Below are 23,623 nucleotides of genomic sequence, written 5' to 3'. Positions count from 1 at the left end.
GAAAGGTTGAGTTTCGTGCCCATGTTCATAGTTCTGAAAGGCGCGAGGCGCAAAGGGTCCTGGAGCCTGAGGTGCGGGGCGCACGAGGCGAGGCGCGCCTTTGCGAAGTGAGGCGCACCTTTTAGAAAAAAAACTCAAAATCTTGTAAAATCATAAAAAACTATCAAATTATCAATAATAACACATGCATATCATTAATGTTTCATTATCTTCAAATTCTAAACTAACAACATCAAAGTTGATTCATTCATCATGCAATTTCTAAACTAGAAACATCATCAAAGTTCAAACTTACAGTCTCAAACTCAAACAAGTACCAATTATCGTGCAAAGTTCTAAACAAACATATAAACACTACAAGTCCACAATCAATAAAGAAGTTTTAATCATCATCATCATCATACCCTTTACCAAATTGAAAATCATCATCTTACGGTGCCATATTTTGCTCATCCCTGTTATTTTTCTTCTTTTGCATGTACTTTCCAATCTCTTTGTTTTATTGATGGAGGACATTTTGGAATATCTTTAGTATTCTCCACAATCAATAAACACTACAAGTCCACAATCAAGAAAATATTTTTATTTTGAAAAATGTTATTTTTCTTGGTCTGGAAGATTATCGCATTTTTTCTAAGTCTGGAAGATTAGCGCATTATAAGGAGACATATAAGAAAATGTTTTCATTTTGAAAAACTATCTCCCGGCATTTTGATAGCTAATATTCATTGTTGTTAAAATGATTTTTAATGAATTTTTCAAGAAATAGTAGGTACGTATTTTGGGGGTGGTAAAATCGCTAAATCCTGAGTTTGTACTAAAACCAAAATTCTATTTTCTTATTGTTATGGATTTTGATTTTTTAGATATTTTTATTGAATCCAAATGGGGAGTACTTTCTTATTTACATTTATGTATTAAAGTAAATGAAAGGTAAAATATAAGATGAAAAATGAAATAAGGCAAGCTTTAAAAAAGATGAAAAATCATAAAGCAGTGGGACCAGATAATATACCAATAGAAGGATGGAAATGCATGGGAGAAGAGGGCATCTCCTGGCTAACGCAACTATTTAACGCCATCCTTAAATCAAAAAAGATGCCAGATGAGTAGAGGAAGAGTACTTTGGTTCCTATATACAAGAACAAAGGAGATGTTCAAAACTGTGAAAATTATAGAGGAATTAAGTTAATGAGTCATACCATGAAACTCTGGGAGAGAGTAATAAAGCAGAGGCTTAGAAAGGAAACAAAGGTGTCAGAAAATCAGTTTGGTTTCATGCCTGGTAGGTCAACAATGGAAGCTATATATTTACTGAGGCGTCTAATGGAAAGGTATCGAGATCATCAGAAAGACCTACATATGGTGTTTATAGATCTAGAAAAGGCCTATGATAGGGTCCCTAGAGAAGTATTATGGAGGGTTTTAGAGAAGAAAGGAGTCAAAATAGCCTATATACAAGCCCTTAAGGACATGTATCATGGTGTAGAGACAAGGGTCAGAACATGCGGAGGGGATACTGAACCATTTACAACTACAATAGGACTGCATCAAGGTTCTGCACTAAGTCCATACTTATTTGCCCTAGTAATGGATGAACTCACTAAAGATATTCAGATAGATGTGCCATGGTGTATGCTATTTGCAGACGACATAGTGTTGGTGGATGAAACAAAAGAAGGAGTGAACTCTAAGCTTGAGTTGTGGAGAAACAATTTAGAATCTAAGGGATTTAAATTAAGTAGAAAGAAAACATAATATATGGAATGCAAATTTAGTAAAAATGCAAGAGTGGATGATGTTATAATAAAATTAGAAGACCAAATCTTACAAAGAAAAGACCATTTTCGATATTTGGGATCAGTGATTCAAAAAGATGGAGAAATTCACGAGGATGTCACATATAGAATTAAGGCAGGTTGGCTAAAATGGAGAAATGCATCGGGGGTGTTATGTGATGGTAAAATCCCATTAAAATTGAAAGGAAAATTTTATAGGACAGCTATAAGACCAGTCTTGCTGTATGGCTCAGAATGTTGGGCAATCAAATACCAACATGAGCAAAAGACGAGTGTAGCAGAGATGAGGATGTTAAGATGGATGTGCGGACATACAAGAAAGGATAAAATTATAAATGAAGTTATTCGTAATAAGGTAGGAGTAGTGCCAATCGAGGAGAAGATGAGAGAGACTAGACTAAGATGGTTTGGTCATGTGAGAAGGAGACTAAGAGACGCTCCTGTGAGGAGAGTTGATGAAATGGAACAATTAGTCACAAAAAGAGGTAGAGGTAGACCCAAGAAGACTTTGGGAGAGACATTAAAATTTGATATGAAATATATAGATCTAAATGAGGATATGACAAAAGACAGAAATACATGGAAGTCTAGAATTCATGTAACCGACCCCACACAGTGGGATAAAGGCTGGATATGTTGTTGTTGTTGTTGTTGTTGAAAGGTAAAATATAAATTAAAGAAAATGTGGACATTTACTTAAACTAAAGAAATGTAAATAAGTTGTGATGTTTACATACTGGAACTGAGAAGAGGGGAGGCTGGAGAGAAGAGGAAGAGAGGATGCAGGCACGGGTTTCATGAGGCGCGCCTCACCTTGCAAGGCAAGGGCCTTGTTGAAACCGCCTCGCCTTAGCCCAGGCGAGGCGCCAAACTGACGCCTTAAGGCGCCTTGCGCCTAGGCGCGCCTTTAATAACTATGCCCATGTTCTTCATCAACTCTCTCCAAAAGTGACCAGTAAAGATCTTATCCTTGTCTGATATGATAAACTTAGGAACCCCATGCATAGCTACTACCCGGTCAGTGAATGCCCTAGCCACTTCCTGGGCTGTGTAGGGGTGCGCTATAATCCCACAAAGTGTGCAAACTTAGTCAACCTGTCGACAACCACCATTACACAATCTTTACCTTCGGATCTTGGTAGCCCTTCAATGAAATCCATGGACACATTTGTCCATGACTGTTCCGGGATGGGTATGGGTTGCAGCAGCCTTGGATATGCCACATTCTCATGTTTGCGCCTCTTACATGTATCACACCCCAAAACAAAATCCTTGATTGTCACCCTAAGCCTAGGCCAGTGGAATAGCTGCCGCACCCTCAAGTAGGTATTTTGGATGCCCGAATGTCCTCCTAAAGGGGACTCATGAAGGGACTGCAGAATTTTCCTCTTGAGCTCCTCCTTGTGGCCTATTACTATCCCGCCTTTATACCTCAACAGGCCATCCACCATCGTGTACCCTTTTGCCTCCCTGTTTCCCAAAGCCAGTTTTTCCAGCAGGCCTTTTATGTGATCATCTCCCTCATAGCTGTCCACCACTTCCTTACACCATTAAGGGATTACAACAGTCAAAGCGGCTGCACTTGCTTCCTTTTGGCATCTCGATAAGGCATCTGCTACTAAGTTCTCCTTTCCTTTCTTATATTGAATGGAGTATTCCAACCCCATCAGCTTGGCCATTCCTTTCTTTTGTAGTTGAGTTTGAAGCTTTTGTTGGAGCAAGAATTTCAAAGACTCATGATCAGTTTTGATTTTAAACCTTCTCGCCTCCAAATAATGGTGCCCCTTTTCCACAACCATTAGGACAACCAAGAATTCCTTCTCATATATACTCAGTCCGAGGTGTTTAGGACTGAGGGCATGGCTTAAAAAAGCCAATGGTCTTCCATCTTGCATCAAAACTGCCCCAATACCGGCCCCACAAGCATTCGTCTCAAGCACAAAAGGCTTGTTGAAGTCCGACAACCCTAATGTGGGTGCCCTGCTCATTGCCTCCTTCAATTTCTCAAAAAGCAGAGTCTGCCTCCTGCCCCCACTCGAAGTTTCCCTTTTTCAATAAGTTTGTGAGTGGTTTGCTCATGACCCCATATCCCTTACCAAACCTGCGGTAGTAACCAGTGAGCCCTAAAAATCCCCTAAGAGCCCTTATTGTAGTGGGTTTTGGCCAACAAAGCATAGCTTCCACCTTTCTTAGGTCCATACTGATCCCTTTCTTCGAAATTAAGTGTCCCAAGTATTCCACTTGGTCCTGGCCGAATGCACACTTAGATTTTTTGATGAATAGTTGGTTTCTTCTAAGGACCTCAAAGGGGTAGTTCTTAGGTGGTTAAGGTGTTGGTCCAAGGTGGGGCTATATACAAGGATGTCATCAAAGAATACAAGGATGAATTTCCTTAGGTAGGGTTCAAATATCTGGTTCATTAGAGATTAAAAAGTGGCTGGGGCAATGGTGAGGCCAAAGAGCATCACTAAGAACTCAAAAATGGCCATGGTGAGTTCGGAAGGCCATTTTGTGGATATCCCTAGGCTTCATCCTTATTTGGTGATAGCCCGAGCGCAAATCTAGGTTGAAAAAGAATTTGGCTTGGTGTAGCTCATCCATAAGGTCTTCAACAAGGGGAATTGGAAATTTATCTTTGATGGTTAGAGCGTTAAGTTGGCGATAATCTATACAAAAAGTGCCAAGAACCATCTTTTTTCTTTACCAACAAGACGGGGGAAGCAAAGGGGCTTTGGCTGGGTTTAATGAAGGATTGGTTCATCATTTCTTTTACCATCTTTTCAATTTCAGTTTTTTGAATGGGGGCATAGCGGTATAACTTGACATTGACTGGCTCCACATTTGGTTTTAGGTTAATGGCAAGGTCTAAAGTTCGGCTAGGAGGAAGGGTCTTTGGTTCTACAAAGAGGTCCTTAAATTCTACCAACAATTCATCAATAAGGGGTAGTGTGCATACCTGGTCAGCACCTTTTTGCTGGTTGTTGACAATTAGTTGTGGCTCCCCAAGCTCTTCTCCCTTAAGACTCTCTTCCACTTCCACAATAGAAAACAATTGTGTGAGTTGGCTCCATTTGCTCTTGAGGACCCTTTGCAGCCTCTTACCAGTAATTATCTTGCAGGTAGCAGCCTCTCGCCCACTTGTAAGAGTCATTCTTCTCCCTTCTTTTTCAAAGGACACTTCCATACAGTTGAAATCAAAGCTTATGGGGCTCACCCCTTTCGTCCAATCCACTCCTAACATGACATTACACCCTCCTAGCTGCAACAACCTGAGGGCATGGAGGGATATTTCTCCATCATCCTCCCCTCTGATTTCCGAGATCTTCTACTTCTTCTCCTTCTTCCACCTCTAGTCTACCATCTCTATCTCCTTCCAACAATAACAGTTGGCGTTTGCATTGGTGCCCGGGATAGTACCTATCACCACACTTGTAACATGCGCCTGGCTGCCTTTTAGGCTCCTTGAGTCGTCCCCCTTGATATGGACCACCAAAATTTCTCCCCCCTACATTTCCCTTAATTGGGTCTCTATAAAACCCCTTGTTGCCAATTTCCCCCGGACGTCACCTTCTATTGTTGTCTCTGTTTTTTCATAAGAGCCTCAACCACTAGCTCCTACAATTTGGTTCTCTTCGCTGCTTGCTCCACTGTCTGAGGTCTTATCATTTTTACCATTGGCCGCAAATCCTCATTGAGGCCGCTAAGGAAGCTAGAAACAAAGTAGGCTTCTGACAGGTGGGGGTCATGGTTACTCATCAACGACCTCAACTCCTCAAACTGTCTCAAGTAAGATCTCACGTTCCCAACTTGCCTTAATTTATTGAATTCCTCTATGGTATCTGACATGGTCCTCTCTCCAAACCTTTCATATAGCTTTTCAGAGAATTCCCCCCAAGTATAATTCTCCCTAGTTCGGGTCTCCCCCTGGAACCACGCATCTACCATATCATCAAAGTAGGCAGCAGCTAAGGCCACCCTTGTCTCTGCTGGCACATTATACCATTCAAATAGCTGCTCACACTTCCTAATCCACCACCTGGGATTAGCTCCCTCGAACACATGAATCTCCATCCGTGGCATGGGAAATCCTGGTTGAGGTGGAGTAAACCTGTCCTCCCGACCCCTCCTTGTTACCGTTTCAACCTCATCATCCTGCTCAACCCCAATCTTTGATGCACCATTTCCCCGGTTCATCCTTTCATTATGTAAAACAGGTTCTGTTCTAGTTCTAGGAGGGAAGTCAGGGGCCATTCTTACCTGGTTTTGCTGGGTAAACATTAGCATAAATCGCTAAAGCTAATTCCCCAGCTCCTCTCTCATTTGGTTGATATCTTCCCTCATCCGACTCAAACCACCTTCGAGCCTATGCTCTAGTCCCCCGATTGCCTCGTAATTCTTCTCAGATCCCTGTTCCAAACGATCCACACGATTCTGGAACTCCCCCATGGTCGACGTGACTTGCTGGAGTTGTGACTCCATATTCTTCATGCGAGTCCCTTCGGCCATCTCTCTCGCCGTTGTTACTCCGATTGCTAGGATCGATGCTCTGATACCAAATGTCGCAGTTATGGAATGTGACAGTAACAATCTTTCTAATTCAATGTGAATTAGAAGAGATAGCTAAAGAACTGTGGAAAGAAAGGGAGAGATTGGAAGAGAAGGAGAGAAGGAGAGAGAGAGAGAGTATGGATTGAATTCTTATTAGATAATCGATATTGCTTATAGGGGTAGTCTGAGCTTATATAGCTTGCTCTAGGGTGTTGTCACAACAGATCATAACCCTCATAACGAACTATTTTGTCCTATTCTAGTCACCTTTGTACCTGAATATTCCTTCTAACTAACTACTAGCTGGAAAAAGAGAATTACAATTAAACAATAAAGAGAAACAATAAGAGTAATTAAATCTGCAACAAAATAGGCTTGGGTCGGCTTTGGTTTCGTGACAATCCTTGTTATTTGGTCATGGTCTGGCTGAATTTGTACCTGAATGGTTTGAGCCTTGTATGCTTTGTTAGGGAATGAATCAATTGGAAAAAAAACTAGAACAAAATTGCCCATGCACAAGACAAAATTTACATGGTTCGGCAAAGAATGCGTCCGTCCACGGTCGCACTAGGTGTTTTTCACTATTTTTGGAAGATTATAATTACAAGAATTATGCCCACATATTTATAGACGAAAACTAGGGCAAATAGGACTCCTAATTCAAACAGGATTCCTAATCTGTTTAGGATTTCGGAAACAAATATTCCAATTCCAATTCCTAATTTGTTTAGGTTTCGAGACCCCCGTACCAGTGTCATGCACCTAATGTTTGTAAGGGTTTCTTGGTATTTTTACAACAATTGCACTGTAACAAGTTGCTCAAAGTTGTACTTTGTATTTGCAGCCTTGTTGGCGCCAAACTAAATTGCCCGGATTAGTATAAAAACCTAATCTAGCTGAATGCAAAGGGATCAAAAAGCATTTTTCCAGAAATTCTCTGTTTCTCTCTCTCGATTTTGGTTTCTCTCTCGCCTACTTCTGTTTCTGATTTGCCCGAAATACAAAAGAAATACTAGCACCCCTTGTTTGATAAGAAAGTTCGCCACAAATAAGAAAATATTAGTTTTGATTCGCCACACTCTAAGATAGAAGAAGGAAGAGTGATAAGAATTAAGTAAATTCACCACTAAACAAATGAATTGCTTAGATAAGAATTAGGATAAAAATGCTTTCTGCACTTTCTTCATAAAAATGTTCATGCCAAAATATTATAAGATCACACATATAAATACTAGTCTTAAAGACAAACCTAATATTTAAATATAGACAACATCATTGCCTCTTTTGACAAAAGAGGGACAATGATGATAAAAGACAAACCAAAAGCATAAAGTAAAACATCATCATGCCACTTTTGACAAAGAGAATAATGATTGCCTCTTTTGACAAAATGGGGCTAATGATAATAAAAGACAAACCAAAAGTATAAAGAAAAACAACATCATGTCACTTTTGACAAATGGAATCATGATGATAAAACACAATGATACAAACAAGACAAAACACTCTCAAACATAAAGGACAAATGAAGGTTGACATCATCTATGACATTAGTTATGATACTTGGGTTTGTTGGAAAGACTTGGTCTTGGCAGATGGGTTGATTGCTTGGGTTTGATCATAGAGTGCCTAGGTTGCATTCTGATCCTGAGCTTCCAAGCAAACAAGCAATGTGATTAATTTAGACTTTAACTCTTTCATTTTGAATTCTAACTCTTCCAAATGAGCTGGAGTTTTCCTAATAAATAAGTTAAGTTCCTTTTGAAATTCTTTAGCCCTTGAACTAGTAATTGACCCAAGACTTACATGCTCTTGGACAACCCTTGCTTTTGCTTCTTTACCATTCACATCAGTTCCCTCTCTTTCTCTGAATTTTCCTCTCATTTCTCCCTAAATTCTGCCCTAATTCTCTCAATTAGCAAGGAATTGATCTTGTCAGATCTGAGGACCTGACAACCAGTTCTACGTAAGTGTCATAAATCGAATCAGGCTCTATATCTCCAACATGGTTCTAAAAAAGTTAAAACTTAATTGGACACCGCACAAAGCATGGGAAGGAGTTTCCAACAAATGAAGTTCTTGTTATGCGCGTGACCAAACTGTTTTTTGCTTCAATAAATGTATAGAGTTAACGTTATTGAGAAAAATGCAATTTTTAGTGTTAGGGGCTTGAGAGCAAAAGACTGGACAAAAATTAATTTAACATCTAAGTTTCCATGCTTCCTTAATCATGTATGCATATTTTTTCTTTTGCATTGCAATTGGGAGTAAAATATACATAATTTTTTTGTCAAGTCATCTAGAAAATGCCTGTTTATGTGGAGCATGTAGCTCTTCTCATATAATATATTTTCCTTCCATTCTGCATTGATTACAGCTATCATGACCTGTCTTTACTCCAGTCCATATTTTGTAAATATAAATCTATTACAATCTGATGGCTTTATGTTGTATCTGAAATTGCTTTGCATGCAGCCATATTTGATCAATCGGGCAGATATGTTATTACTGGTTCAGATGACCGCCTTGTGAAAATCTGGTCAATGGAAACAGCATATTGTTTAGCCAGCTGCCGTGGACATGAAGTGAGTTAATATCCTATCAAACAGGAAACTCATATGCTGTTTATATTGCTTTTTTATATCTATGTACATTAGTATCTGAATATACAACTTTGGTCCATGCCTGCTACTATTATTTTAGTATCTTATTATTTAATGCTTGAAAGGGTGATATTACTGACCTGGCTGTAAGCTCAAACAACACTTTGGTGGCTTCTGCATCAAATGACTGCATCATCCGAATTGTAAGTTCTATTCGTTTTTTCTTGATTAATATTTACTGTAATCTGTTATCTGATTATTTCTTTTTGTTTCTGACAGTGGCGTTTACCTGATGGACTGCCAATTTCAGTTCTGCGTGGCCATACTGGAGCTGTTACTGCTATTGCATTTAGTCCTAGACCAGGCTCTGTATACCAGCTTCTATCGTAAGGCCATTGCCTTTAGAAGTTTTCTTTTGTTTCCAGTCCCATTGACTATTATGACTATCTGTTTAAGCGCATGTGGATTAGTTATTTAATTCCGTTTTATGAATATGTCTCTGTATACCCGTGAAGGAGAAGAGAGAAAAACCCTGTACCTGTGAAGATCTGCATCCTTTTCTGGAAATTGTACAGTTCAAAGTGCTTGTGAATTACTTATTTATTCTGTTTTAAATCCCTTGTCACCATGCTTGATCAATGTGGAAAGGAATGCAAAATGTCTAAATGAACTTCTTGAAGGTTTGGAAAAAAGTGGAAAGATGCATATTATAGTCTTTCCCTTATGGGTGGCTTTCTTGATGTAAATACTATTGCTGTTAACAATAGGGCCTTTAGGCTTTTTGACATTCTCATGCTTGGAATAGTGCAATAGCCAATTTCTGTTAGACTTATCACCTATGCAAGATTGAAAGGATGGAATATTTTTCTCCAGTTCTATATAAGATTATGTTCATAGGAATGGGCCAGATATGAAGGGATAAGATCAGGTTCATTGAAGATTCTCGGTTAAGTCTTATTAATTTTTAAGATTGTGGGTGATAGGAAGAGCCAGCTTCCCTCAAAAAGAATCTGGAAAACCAGTATGCCAACTAAGAATCTGGCTTGAAATATGGGTGTCTAGTTTGCCAAGAGCTGTGGATGCCTGGGCCAAAGTTATAGACTTGGTTGGCTACTCAGTCCTTTTGTGTGATGTGGCTTTGGTGGGAATAGGATAGAAAAGCTTTTGAAATGATTTGAGTATTTTTTTACATCACTTCCCTATTTTTCTAGTTGAGAGAGGATGTTCCTTGAAGTCTTCTTTCTTTCAGATGGTGTGTATTTAACTATTTCCTTAAAGGGTTTGCCCTTTTGTAATCCTAGTCTTCTGCCTCACCTCAAACAATCAATCCCTCAATCCGCAAGAATAGTAGGAAACACTCCACACACAAAAGAGAAAACGCAGAATATAGAAAAGAATAAAAACAGAACAAACACACACAATAAGCCGGGATTTTATCCTAGTTCAGTTCTCCAAATGAAGAACTTACGTCCAGACTGCCTTGGCCTTTCTTCCACTAACTTGAAAACACATTAGATGATTACATACACTGCTCACAGTTCTCTCACGCCCTATACACGCAGGCTATACAAAATTTTGAGTTTATAAAGCCAGACTACTTTTCTCTCACACACAGCATATACTCAATCTCTTCCCACTCAAGATAGAAAAATCAATGTCTCAAATGAGACCCCCCCGACCCCCTATTTATTAACATAAGGAGCGGACATTACAACGTAACAAACCGGACGTTATAGTAGCCATTACAATACTAACTAACCTTCTAGAAACTAACCCTTGAAATACTGAATACATCTCTATCCAATATCCTCCTGAGCCTTTTAACTAATCTAAGACAAATGATTTAACACCTTTCTTGACGGTCTGCTATAATAGTCCCCTGCTATAAAATGCATAATGGGTTTTATTTCCACTCTGCTCTAGATTTTGTCCTCTCAATTATATGTGAAAAACAAGAAACACTCCTAAATAACAACGCTTTGTGTCCTCTCAAATTCAAGCTTACAAGTGATTCTTGGGCCTCTTTTTATGGTAGTATCTACATTCATTAGTTACCACCATGGCATCCCATATTCATATACATCCCTCCCCCTCTGTCTAAAATAAAATAGAAATGAACATAAGAAAATAAAAAACTGGGATCAACATCATAGCCAATACTGCTGTAGTTTGTAGAACCTACTAACAAGTGATTGGTGGGTTTGCTCATCTGAAAACATAAATTATTTGTTAGGTATTCCCATAGTAATAGTTATTGTGTAGAAACCTTTTCTCTTTGTTAATTATTTTTATCGTCTTATTCCTTTCCAGGTCATCTGATGATGGAACATGTAGGATTTGGGATGCCAGATACTCTCAGTTCAGTCCACGTATATATGTTCCCAGGCCTCTTGATTCTGTAGCTGGTCAGTTGCTTATTTTGTTTGGACTTATTATTAACAAACTGATTTATTTGTGAAATGACTTATGTTGTCAATGTGGAACAATTGCAGGAAAAAACAATGGTGCATCTTCAAGTACTAGTCAACAGAGCCATCAGATTTTTTGCTGTGCATTTAATGCCAACGGAACTGTCTTTGTCACTGGCAGCTCAGATACTCTTGCTAGGGTAAATCTGAGTATTTTTCTATGAATTTATGTTTTTTGCATACATTATTTGACCCTTAATCTTGTCTCTGTTTCCTGTAAATGAAGATTTCATGCAAACTTAACAAAATAAATGTTCATGTGAAATGTATTAACAGTTAGATGCTAACAGAGAGCTATTACCTTGCAGGTCTGGAGTGCTTGTAAATCAAACGCAGATGAGTCAGAACCAAATCATGAAATTGATGTTTTAGCTGGGCATGAGAATGATGTTAATTATGTGCAGTTCAGGTTAGTGTGTGTTAATCTATATTCACTTCTTCATTGATTGACTTTTGCATGCTGACAATGCTTGTCTGATGCTGCAGCGGCTGCACTGTTGCATCTAGGTTTTCTATTCCTGACACCCCAAAGGAAGACAATATTCCAAAATTTAAAAATACTTGGTGCGTTTGTAGTTTTCCAACTTTACCAATACCTTGTATGGACCATCTCTCCCCTTCTTGAAGTAAATTTACCAGATGTTCTATGGTTGCTCGACTTGCTTCGTATCTATAAAATGTCTAATCACGAGCCAACCTAAATTTCAGGTTTAACCATGATAATATAGTTACCTGTTCTAGGGATGGCAGTGCAATCATCTGGATTCCAAGGTCACGCAGATCACATGTAAGTTCCTCATTTGCTTTTCTGTCTCGGAGTTGGTGTTCATGTATAAATGCTCCTCACTTCTTGGATGCATTACGGTGCATTATCCTTCCCATAGAAGTTAAATAGGTTCAATATAACCTGATTTTAGCTGTATCTTGAATTTGGTATGCCTTTGCCTTGTTCCAAACTTGACTAATTTGGTTTAACATTGTTTTAGGGAAAAGTTGGACGATGGACACGTGCATATCATTTGAAAGTCCCGCCACCACCAATGCCTCCTCAGCCTCCACGTGGAGGTCCACGCCAAAGGATTCTTCCAACTCCACGTGGTGTTAATATGATAGTGTGGAGTCTAGACAATCGCTTTGTACTTGCTGCTATCATGGGTAAGATGCTGGTGTGCACATCCATACTTATTAGCTGGATATATTTTCTGTAGGGATTGTTTGTTTTGCTTCTCATATACTTGTTGCTATGACCAATTATGAATTGGAAATTTTTCTATGTGTAACTGATACTCACATGCTGTGGCTTGCCCCTGCTTTTCATATATAGTTTTGACATTTATAAAAAATAGTAGGGTTCAAGATGCTGCTGATAATATACACAGATTTTGCTTATTCTTTCTACATCCTCCCTGTTGTGTTCTAGCATTTTTTTGGGTCTAAAACTTTGATAAAGATAACTGTTGCATTAGGTAGCCGACAACCACATAAAAACTGTTGGGTCTTCTAACATTGACTAACCACAAACATATTTTGTTGAGACATAACCCTCTTAGAGAGGGACCATGCACTTGAGTATAGCGAAAATGGGGCTAGGTGATGCAGCAGGAAGTGTGAAAAAGGTAATGTCATGACCCCGAGGATCCCCAATGATAGAGTAGAAAATATGAGTATTTAGCTTACATGCAATACTATACTTTGTAATTTCCTTTCTTCTTTCTATTATAGCTAATTGTTTTAGCTATAGGCAGCTATAGTAATTGTGTAACTACACATGGGTGCATGTGCAAGGCTGTGAGGCTATATAAACCATAGCTAGAGAGGATGGAAGGCATGCTTGAAATGAATGAAAGAAACTCTAATTCTCTCCCTAACATTTCTCTCCATTCTCCCTCAAGTTCCTTCCCCTTTGTCTCAATATTTCTCCCTCTTTCTACTGATTTTCCCCCTCCTACAATTCTGATTTCTTCTCCCAATTCCTATCACAACCCTAAGGTTGTGACAAATGATATCAGAGCCAACGTTCCTTGGCTATAATTCTTGGAATGGGTAGCAGTTGATACCGACGACTCTCGGTGGAATCGATCGAACAGAGCCTCGAGTGATTTCGGCAAGCCAGATTAGTGTCGATCAAACGAGGAGATAATTTCAGTAATTCTTATCCGATTTGTTCGTATGTTGAAGCAAAGCTAGGCAAATTCCAACGATTTGGTGAACAGAACCAATTTGATTCCTAAGGAATCAAGGACAGGTCATCACCAAGTGAGGTCCTCCTCGGAACTGATTGAGGCGACTTTGAAGGACAGTAAGGGAGCCTATCTCGGCCATCCAGGCGAGCTTAGAGGGTGACAATAGGGACGACAGTGTTGGACGATGGGTGTAGAAGTTGGCCAGGAGACTCGCTACGAGGGCAGAAGGTCGGTACGAGAGCTTTGCTGTAGTTGGCGACACGGACGAGGAAGGTGTCGCAACCATTATCAAACACGACCAGTGAGTAGGCAGAACCAAAGGAAGGATTTGAGGCGAGTCCAATAGTCCTGACGAACGATTCGAGGCTTCCGATTCCGCTTACCGATGATAATTGTTGTTAGGCGATTCCTCGCAAGTAGATAGCGAATAGTGCAAGGGCTCAGCTGATCGATTTGGATTGGGTGAGACAAAGGCGTTGATTCTGGCGAGAAAGGAAGGCGCGAAGTGGAAGCAATCGCACACAGAGCTTGGACAATCTTGAATCCGCTGTAATCTTGTGTGGAGAGCGATCAGTGCAAGAGGCTGTCGACTCGCGGCTAAGGCTCCAATCTTGTCAGGAATTGAAGGCGAGCAAGTCAGGAGGATTCATGATTGGAGCCTGTGGACGGTGATTGGGTGGCGACCGGTGCAAGGAGGAATTGGACTTGGATTGATCGAGCAGCGATGACAGAATCAACGAGTTCCAGCATTCCAGTTAGTCCGACGGAGGAGTGGCTCTCGGCTTGAAAAATTCGGAAGTGTCGTTCGATCAAGGAAGGCGACCTCGGTTATGGAAGAAAAGCGAAAGGTTCGACTATTGAATTCCGGAGAAGCAGGTTGATTTGTTGTTATTTTTTCGAGTCGCTGCAGTTGCGATTCTGAAATTGAAGGCAGATCAGAGTGACGCAGCTGAAGCGGATGGGCGAATCATAGCTACAATGAAGCGAAGCTAATTCCACAGGAGATTTTAGCGATTCAGTGCAGCTACTTCAACAGAGTTAAGTGGATTCTCGGAAGTTTACAATAGAGCCAATGACTCTCTGCGGGTTGGATCGAGCCGTTTGCTACTCGAAGTGGAAGGGTGAAGCAGTTTCAGTAGATTAGGTAACCAATTCATAGTTTATTGCAACCAGCGATTCTCAATTCCAGAGAATTCCATTGGTTGCATCAAAATTAATCAAAGGAGGCGAGTAGTCCAGGCGATTCCACTAGTTATTTAAATTCTGATGGAGAATGACATCAGGGTGAAGCCAAGAGAATCTCAATTGTAGCAGAAGGATGCTGCATTTTTAGGGGGATGTCTTGCTTGTGAGGCCATCGGGAGTAGTATACGCACAAGGACATTAGAGTCTCAATTGCAGTCGAATGATGCTGCATTTTTAGTGGTTAATTTTCAAGCAAGAGAGCAGTCTCAATTGCAGCGGAACAGTGCTGCATTTTTAGTGGGATGTCCTACTCGGGAGGTTTTGGGAAGCAGTGCCCATATTAGACAATTAGATCCTCAATGGCAGCAGAAAAATGTTGCATTTTCAGTTGACTAGAAGCATCAAACATGGAGAAAGAATTTTGAGAATGAGATTAACCAATGGGACAAGAGAGCAAGCAGTAGGGTATATGATACGAGCAAGGAATTTGGCCTTTTGATACATGAGAAGTTGCAAGAGTTTGCGAGGATACTTATTAAGAAGTATCATTATAACTTTCCGGTGAAATATTTTGATGATTATCACGGAAGCTTTAACAAGGAGGAATTCCTTGGAGTGGAGCAGCCAAAGGAGGAGACAAGATTACGAATGACCGATTCACTGCCTATTCTAGACTTTGGGCAAAAAAAGAATCATTCTGATAGGGCAGCAGATCAAAAGGAGCCCACGAATCTTTTTGAAGAAGAAATAATACCCCAAGATGCACCTACTAAAAGGCTACAAGGAAATATTAGAGAAGCAATTGATGAAGTTATAGAGGAAGCCAAAGCCAACTCGTTATCCCTAGTAGCTAGTGCATGGGCAGAAGGGTTTGGGACTGCTCCAGATCAGAAGTTTGTGGGAAATGGGACAACATTGGATCAGGCAAATCCAACTAAAGGACCAGCTATCGGTGCGGATGATGGTGCTAAAGCCTTTCCTCAGATTTTGGACTTATCGAAATCTGAGAAACAATCAAATTTGGAACAAAATATGGATTTGACTTGGGTTAAAATAGGCAACGAAAAGGTGAAGACAGCACTAGCTGGAGGAAAACTAAGGGATATAGTGGAAGGAGTCGAAGGGTTTGCTGAAGAAAACAAAACTATCGCTGCTGTGTTGGTTTTTGCTCCTACTGGAAAATCCAAGTTGTTGTCTACTGCATTGAGGGATGAATTGTTGGTTAGAATTGAAGTTGCAGTAGCTCCTAATGCTAATGCTCACAAACAGCCTTGGTATGAGTATCCAAGGCAAGTCTACAATCCTTCATTGCTGCATTTTGAGGATGCTGTTGATATTTCTGCAACAAAGTATGGCTGTGGGTTGAAAGGGAAGACAATAACTGCAACTATGGATGTCGATCTGCCACCCTTGCTTGTATTGGACAATAATGAACTACTAATGGAGGTCACAGACATGGATAGTCTTTACGTTGGACTCCAAGTTTCAGCTACTAAGTATATTTGTTCGAAAATTGCTGATTATGTCCATTGATGGGAGACCAAGTTTGATTGGATAACTATTATTGGAAGTAGTTGTTTTGGGCTTGAACTCGATGAAGTTTTCTCTATGGAAGTTTTGAGTCAACTTAGGCTTGGAATTGATCTTGGAAACCTAAGAATGAAGATGAAGAGGCCTAGAAGGAGAAAGAAGGAAAGAAGAATAAAACAGATTGAAAGAGTTGGTATTGGATAAGAGCAGTAACCAATTGTTGAAGTTCTTGGGGACAAGAACTTTCTGAAGGACGGGGGAATTGTCATGACCCCAAGGATAGAGTAGGAAATATGAGTATTTAGCTTACATGCATTACAATACTTTGTAATTTCCTTTCTTCTTTCTGTTATAGCTAATTGTTTTAGATATAGGCAGTTATAGTCATTGTGTAACTGCACATGGGTGCATGTGCAAGACTGTGAGGCTATATAAACCACAGCTAGAGAGGATGGAAGGCATGCTTGAATTGAATGAAAGTGTCACGACCCTAAGGGTAGTTAGGGAATAAAGCCTACATTGTATGTTAGTTAGGAGCTATAAGGCGGGAAGCTGGCCATAACCAACTATGGTTATTCTGTTAGGGATTGATTGTATAACTACTATCCATGTAAAGTAGAAGGCATTGAATGGAAGAAGTATTTTCAGTATTCCCTCACTTTTATTCTCTCTCTTTCTCTCTATTTGCTGTTAATTACCAACCGAGTCATGCCCAATCCTCAAGTCCTGACATTGTGGTATCAGAGACGGTCAAACCGACTGTGGGTGAGTAGAGGCCTGCGATGGGCGACAGACGGATTGGAACAAATGGCCGAAGGAACACGGACGCGGCAGATGGAAGCGCGGATGGAGGCGATGGAGTTCGAGGTGCACCAGACTCAAGAGGCGATGACGCAGACGTGAGAGGAACTGGTTGCGATGAAGGACGAGATAAAAGGGGATTCGGAAAGAGCCCGTGAGGCTTTAGAACAATATGGGTAGAGTCTGAACAACGTCTTGGGCATCTTATCGTCTTTGCCGCAATTCCGATTGTCACCAGAGTTTCCTCCTAGGGGAAACTCGGAACCCTTACTGTCAACCCAGGATTATGTACCCAATCGAGACCAGCTAAGAGCGGAGGAGTCGAGGTCAAATCAAGAAACTCAGGTGCGAAACCCTCCATATAATTCTCATAACCATACCCCTAGCCCACGATTAGAAATCCCTATGTTTGAAGGAACTAAGCCTAGGTGGTGGGTGAGACGTTGTGAGAGATTCTTCCAGTTATATAAGGTACCAGAGGAGTAGAAGGTTACGATGGCCGCAGCCTATCTAAACGATACGACTGACTGTTGGTACCAAGGGTGGGCCCAAGATCACGATCAGGAAAGGAATTGGGGTGTTTTTGCAGAAAAGCTATGTGTAAGATTTGGGGAAAGAAGCATTGGGGATGTAATTGAAGAGTTCAGTAAACTAAAACAAGAAGGGTCAGTGGTGGAATACCAAACAAGGTTTGAGGAATTGAGAGCCATTATGTGCTTGGCTCAACCGGGGTTAACGGAGCAATACCTAGTCTCGATTTTCATTAGTGGATTGAGGGATGAGCTTCGGCCAATGGTGAAGATGATGATGCCAGCGACTGTAAGTCAAGTGGCAGAAAAAGCGAGGCTCCAAGAGTTGACATTGGAAGCAATTTTCAAGAAACACAGGGTGCCCCTGAGAGCAGGATTGGGAAATGGCCAATCGGGTGGGGGTAATTTCAAGGCCATGACTCCATTAGTGACTCAAGGAACACCTAAAGGGGCCTACAACCCTCATGGGCCCAATAATATGGTTATGGAACAGAGGCGACAGATAGGGCTCTGCTTCAAGTGTGGGAACAAGTATAGCTTTGGGCACCAATGTAAGAAGCAAATAATGCAAATGGAAGGGGATCAAGAAGAAGAAGAAGCAATGGTGGAGGAAGAAGAGGGGAATCCAGAGGAATTACAAGAGGAAGAAGGGGGCGAGATTTCGTTTCATGCTTTAAAAGGCAGTCCCATGGGACAAATTATTAAGGTAAAAGGTCATGTGGGGAAAACAAGACTGATGGTGTTGATTGACAGTGGGAGCACCCACAGTTTTATCAGTGAAACTCATGTGGGGAAAACAAGACTAATGGTGTTGATTGACAGTGGGAGCACCCACAGTTTTATCAGTGAAACTACAGCCAAAAGTTTGAAATGGGCCTTAATAGCAACTACTCCCTTATCCGTAACAGTGGCTAATGTTAGTAGGATGTTCAGCCATTACAAATGCAAAGGGTTCAAATGGGTGATGCAGGATCAAGAATTTGTGGCTGACCTCAGCGTTTTGGAGCTGGGAGGATGCGATATAGTCCTCGAGGTTGACTGGATGAAGACGGTTAGTCCCTTAACTTTTGATTTCAATAAGTTGGAGGTGACTGTGGAAATGGAAGGTAGGAGGCTTACCTTGTTGGGCAGCCTGGAGCAAGGTGAATGCAGAATGATTATGGGAAGCAAGCTGCACAAGATGATGCTCACTAAAGGGGGACAGATAGCACAACTATATTCTATACAAGCTATGGCAGTGAAAGAGGACGGCAAGCCCCAGAATGGCCAACAGCTAGCGGATCAGACCATTGAAGCTCAAATCTCCAAGAAGGTACATAATTCATATACCTTGCGCCTACTCTTGATGGATTTTAAGGACTTATTTGATGAGCCCCATTCCTTACCACTTCTTTGGACCATTCCATTCCTTTGAAACCACATTCAGACCCTATTAACATTAGGCCTTATAGATACTCTCCCATCAAAAATCTGAAATAGAAAAACAAGTCAATTCTATGTTGAAAACCTCTATAATTCGTCCCAGCCAAAGCCCATATGCCTCCCCTGTACTTCTTGTTAAGAAAAAGGATGGTACATGGAGATTTTGTATTGATTATAAGCAGCTTAACTCTCACACTGTCAAAAATAAGTTCCTTATACCCGTAATTGAAGATTTACTAGATGAACTCCATGGGGCCAAGGTTTTTTCCAAATTGGATCTCAGATCTGGTTACCACCAAATCTGAATGGCACCTAATGACATCCACAAAACCGCTTTTAGGACACACTAAGGGCTGTACGAATTTACTGTCATGCCCTTTGGATTAACCAATGCGCCCGCTACTTTTCAAGCTTTAATGAACCAAATCTTCCAGCCCTATTTGAGGAAGTTCATCCTTGTTTTTTTCAATGACATCCTCATTTATAGCCCTGATTTGACACATGTTGCTCACCTTCACCTTACTTTTGAAGTCCTTAGGATTCATCAATTGTATGTTAAGTTATCTAAATGTGCCTTTGCTGAAACTGAAGTAGAATATTTGGGACATATTGTGTCGAAAGAGGGAGTGAGGACAAATCCAGCTAAAGTGGCTGCCATGGTGGAGTGGCCAAGACCAGCGGCTGTAAAAGAATTGAGGGGATTCCTGGGGTTGACGGGGTATTACAGAAAGTTTATTTGGAATTATGGAACAATAAGCAAACCCCTAACTGAATTACTTAAGAAAGATGCTTTTCAATGGAACCCTAAAGCTGAAACTGCTTTTGTTCAGCTTAAAAAGGCTATGATTGAGGCCCCGGTGTTGGCATTACCAGATTTTACAACGGGTTTTGTAGTGGAGACGGATGCTTTTGACAAAGGAATCGGAGCTGTACTGATGCAAGGAGAGCGACCAATGGCATTCATTAGCCAGGCTTTAGCTCCAAAACACCTAGGATCAAGTGTATATGATAAAGAACTACTAGCGGTATTGGCAGCAGTAGAAAGATGGCAACATTACTTGGAAGGGTTTCCGTTTGTGATAAAAACAGACCACCAAAGCCTTAAATTTTTGTCACAGCAACGATTGCACACACAATTACAGCGGAAAGGGATCTCCAAATTGATGGGGTTAGATTTTACAATTCAATATCGGAAGGGTAGAGAAAACTTGGTGGCGGATGCATTGTTAAGGAGGGATGAGAAAGGCATTTGTCATGCAATATCTACTGTTCTATCTATGTGGATTCAGGAGTTGGTACGAAGTTATGAGACAACGGATTGAATTAAGGAGAGGGTGGCCCAATTGACAGTGTAACCAACAGGGTAGCAAGGAAATCCTAAGGGATATACTTTAACTCAGGGGGTGCTTCGTTACAAAGGCAGATTGGTAGTTGGAGAAGACCAAACGCTTAAAGAGCAAATTATAAAGGCCTTACACTGCTCACCAATAGGGGGACATTCTGGAGTAAGGGTCACCTATCAAAAGGTGAAGCAGCTCTTCTTTTGGCCAAGATTGAAACGGGATGTGGTACAATTAGTGTTGTTATGTGAGATCTGTCAGCAGTGTAAACATGAACAGGTCCCTTACCCTGGGTTGTTGTAGCCCTCAGCAATTCCGGAGCAAACATGGGAGGAGATATCAATGGATTTCTTGGAGGGCCTACCTAGATCGGAGGGGAAGGATGTGATATTAGTGATAGTAGACCAGTTGACCAAATTCAGCCATTTTATTAGCTTAACTCACCCATTTACAGCAACAGAGGTGTCGCGCATCTTCCTACATTTGGTGGTCAAGATCCATGGGGTGCCCAAATCCATAGTATCTGACTGGGATACCATTTTTACCAGTCGCTTTTGGCAAGAATTATTCAAAAAATTAGGTGTCGGGTTGTATATGTCAATTGCATACCATCCCCAAACGGACAGACAAACGGAGCGGGTAAATCAGTGTGTCGAAGCCTATTTGCGCTGCATGTGTTTCACAAAACCCAAGAGCTGGAATAAGTGGTTAGGCCTAGCTCAGTGGTGGTACAATTCTAGTTACCATAGTACCATTAAGAGGAGTCCTTTTGAGGCCATGTTTGGGTACAAACCATCCCTCCTACCTACAATTTCAGGCCCTAATCCTACTATGGCAGTAGTGGGCGAGTATTTCTCACAAAGGCAGTCGCTGATAACTATCCTAAGGAGGGAGTTAGCCACTACCCAGAACCGTATGAAGCAGGTGGCGGATAAAAGGAGGACTGAAAGATCATTTGAAGTGGGAAAGCAGGTCTATCTGAAGGTCAGATGTTTCCTCCAACAACCTTACACCACAATCCCAGTTTCCAAGCTAAGTCCTAAGTATTTTGGACCATTTCCTATTGTGGCCAAGGTGAGAGCAGTGGCTTACCGGTTGCAACTTCTAGAAGGAGTGCAAGTTCACCCTGTTTTCCATGTTTCATTACTCAAGCCAGTTAAAGGGCCCCTAGCCAATGTCAGCACAGAATTACCTCCCATAGCCGAGTAGCTGGAAGAGGAGGTAGAGCCTTGCGCCATTGTTGAGAGACGGATCATATACCGGGGCAGTTTACCTATTACGCAAGTACTGGTTCAATGGACTAATCGGCCATCGGAGCATACTACTTAGGAAAATTTACTAGAACTGTTGCAGTAGTTTCCCAGGGCTGTTGGACTCTTATAATTCTTGAGGACAAGAATTGATTGAAGGGGAGGGCAATTGTCACGACCCTAAGGGTAGTTAGGGAATAAAGCCTACATTGTATGTTAGTTAGGAGCTGTAAGACGGGAAGCTGGCCATAACCAACTATGGTTATTCTGTTAGGGATTGATTGTATAACTACTGTCCATGTAAAGCAGAAGGCATCGAATGGAAGAAGTATTTTTAGTATTCCCTCCCTTTTGTTCTCTCTCTCTCTCTCTTTGCTGTTAATTACCAATCGAGTCAGGCCCAATCCTCGGGTCCTAACAGAAAGAAACTCTAATTCTCTCCCTAACATTTCTCTCCATTCTCCCTCAAGTTCCTTCCCCTTTCTCTCAATATCTCTCCCTCTTTCTACTTATTTCCCCCCTCCTACAATTCTGATTTCTTCTCCCAATTCCTATCACAACCCTAACTAACCCTAGGGTTGTGACAGGTAATACGCGCGACTAAACTCTTAGTCTTTTAGAAATAAAGAGAAAATAATTTTGATAATACAAGATACTAGAAAGAATTTCAGAGATGAGAATTGTATTTGATGGTAAATTCTGTCATACATATAGGGTATTTATAGAGAGAGATTTAGTTTGTCTTCAACTTGGACTATAGGGATACACTTATTGATACACTTATTTGACTGGCAGGACTTGTTCAGTAAGCTATTCAAACGTATATACCTATCCAATTGATAATCAATAACATTAAAATTATAATAATTGATATAACCAAAATTTTATGAGGTTGGCCCCGCATCAGTCCCTTCCACATGCGAAAAACACATCCTTGAGTTGAAGTCATTGTATGGATACTACTACTCCTGTGAAGGCTAATATGGGTAAAGGTTAATAATTTTAAAGGTTCTATCAATTATCGTATTTTTTAGTGTTAGTATAGAAATACAGTCTCATTCTCTCCTTGATATGTTATCTTTTTGTTTTCTTTTTTGCACATCAGCTTCTTCACCTTCTTATTTAGTATCGTTAAGGCTCATTAGGTAATGAACCAGATTGGGTAAAACTTTCCCCAGGTACAAGTTTTATGTGATGTTGAAACACCCTTAATTTGTGGTAATCTAGCATATAATTTCTTTGAACTCTTCCTTAAGATCCTAACCTCTTTTGAACTTCTTTACTTATAACACAAGGATATAGGATTTTTTGAAATTTATCTCTAACTTGTGCCAAAAATGTGCCAAAATCAAGGAAGTTTGACCTTCCACTTGGAAACTTTTGGGATGAGAGCTCTCTTTTATTGGAATGCCCTGGGCTTGCTTCTCTGGAAAACTGGGATATTCTGGAATGCTCTAGGTTACTCTAGATTACTACGTAATATGAAGGGCTATGTATTTGAGGAGTCAAGAACATGAGAGGCTGGAGTTTAAGTACATAGAAGGTCATCTTTGTAGGACATTGAATCTTGGTTCTAGGTTTAGGAGGTGGAAGGCTATAATCCCCCCCTTCTCTAATAAAGATATCTAGAGTGTTGATAGTTTCTCTTTCTAGAGCCTAGATATCTTTCTGAGGTCCAATCCAAGGGAAGGGACACATGGGCTTGTTCCTTAAGAAGCACACAGGGGGTAAGGCTGACTTAGCACCAGACTAATTCAAGTGCCTCACAACTAACCTGGGGGAGTGCTTTGATCACAATGGTGGGTGTCAGAATGATTGCATTGTGACACTAGGGTTAAAAAATTGTGTGGTCACCCCTTTTAGTTGTTGCTCGGGATAGGAAAATTGATGCAGTGATTGTTCTCTTTGGCTTGTTACCAGGTCATATGTTGGTTAGGCAGGGGGAGATTAAGTGGGTTTTTTGG

At 40.7% G+C, this 23,623-nt stretch overlaps 1 protein-coding gene across 1 annotated transcript in view; it reads left to right on the top strand.

Moving 5' to 3' along the window:
* LOC127800733 (uncharacterized) overlaps positions 1 to 23,623 on the top strand; it is a 53,106-nt gene that overhangs the window by 13,203 nt on the left and 16,280 nt on the right. The window contains exons 6-14 of the mRNA XM_052335520.1: positions 8,823 to 8,932; positions 9,076 to 9,153; positions 9,230 to 9,336; positions 11,261 to 11,355; positions 11,443 to 11,558; positions 11,727 to 11,827; positions 11,905 to 11,982; positions 12,127 to 12,205; positions 12,405 to 12,573. Coding sequence (XP_052191480.1) covers positions 8,823 to 8,932; positions 9,076 to 9,153; positions 9,230 to 9,336; positions 11,261 to 11,355; positions 11,443 to 11,558; positions 11,727 to 11,827; positions 11,905 to 11,982; positions 12,127 to 12,205; positions 12,405 to 12,573 — 933 coding nt within the window. The remainder of the gene's footprint in view (positions 1 to 8,822; positions 8,933 to 9,075; positions 9,154 to 9,229; positions 9,337 to 11,260; positions 11,356 to 11,442; positions 11,559 to 11,726; positions 11,828 to 11,904; positions 11,983 to 12,126; positions 12,206 to 12,404; positions 12,574 to 23,623) is intronic.

Source organism: Diospyros lotus, chromosome 4 (assembly GCF_014633365.1).
Source record: "Diospyros lotus cultivar Yz01 chromosome 4, ASM1463336v1, whole genome shotgun sequence".
In the NCBI taxonomy this organism is placed as follows: Eukaryota; Viridiplantae; Streptophyta; class Magnoliopsida; order Ericales; family Ebenaceae; genus Diospyros; species Diospyros lotus.
This window is presented reverse-complemented; position numbering and strand designations above follow the sequence as displayed.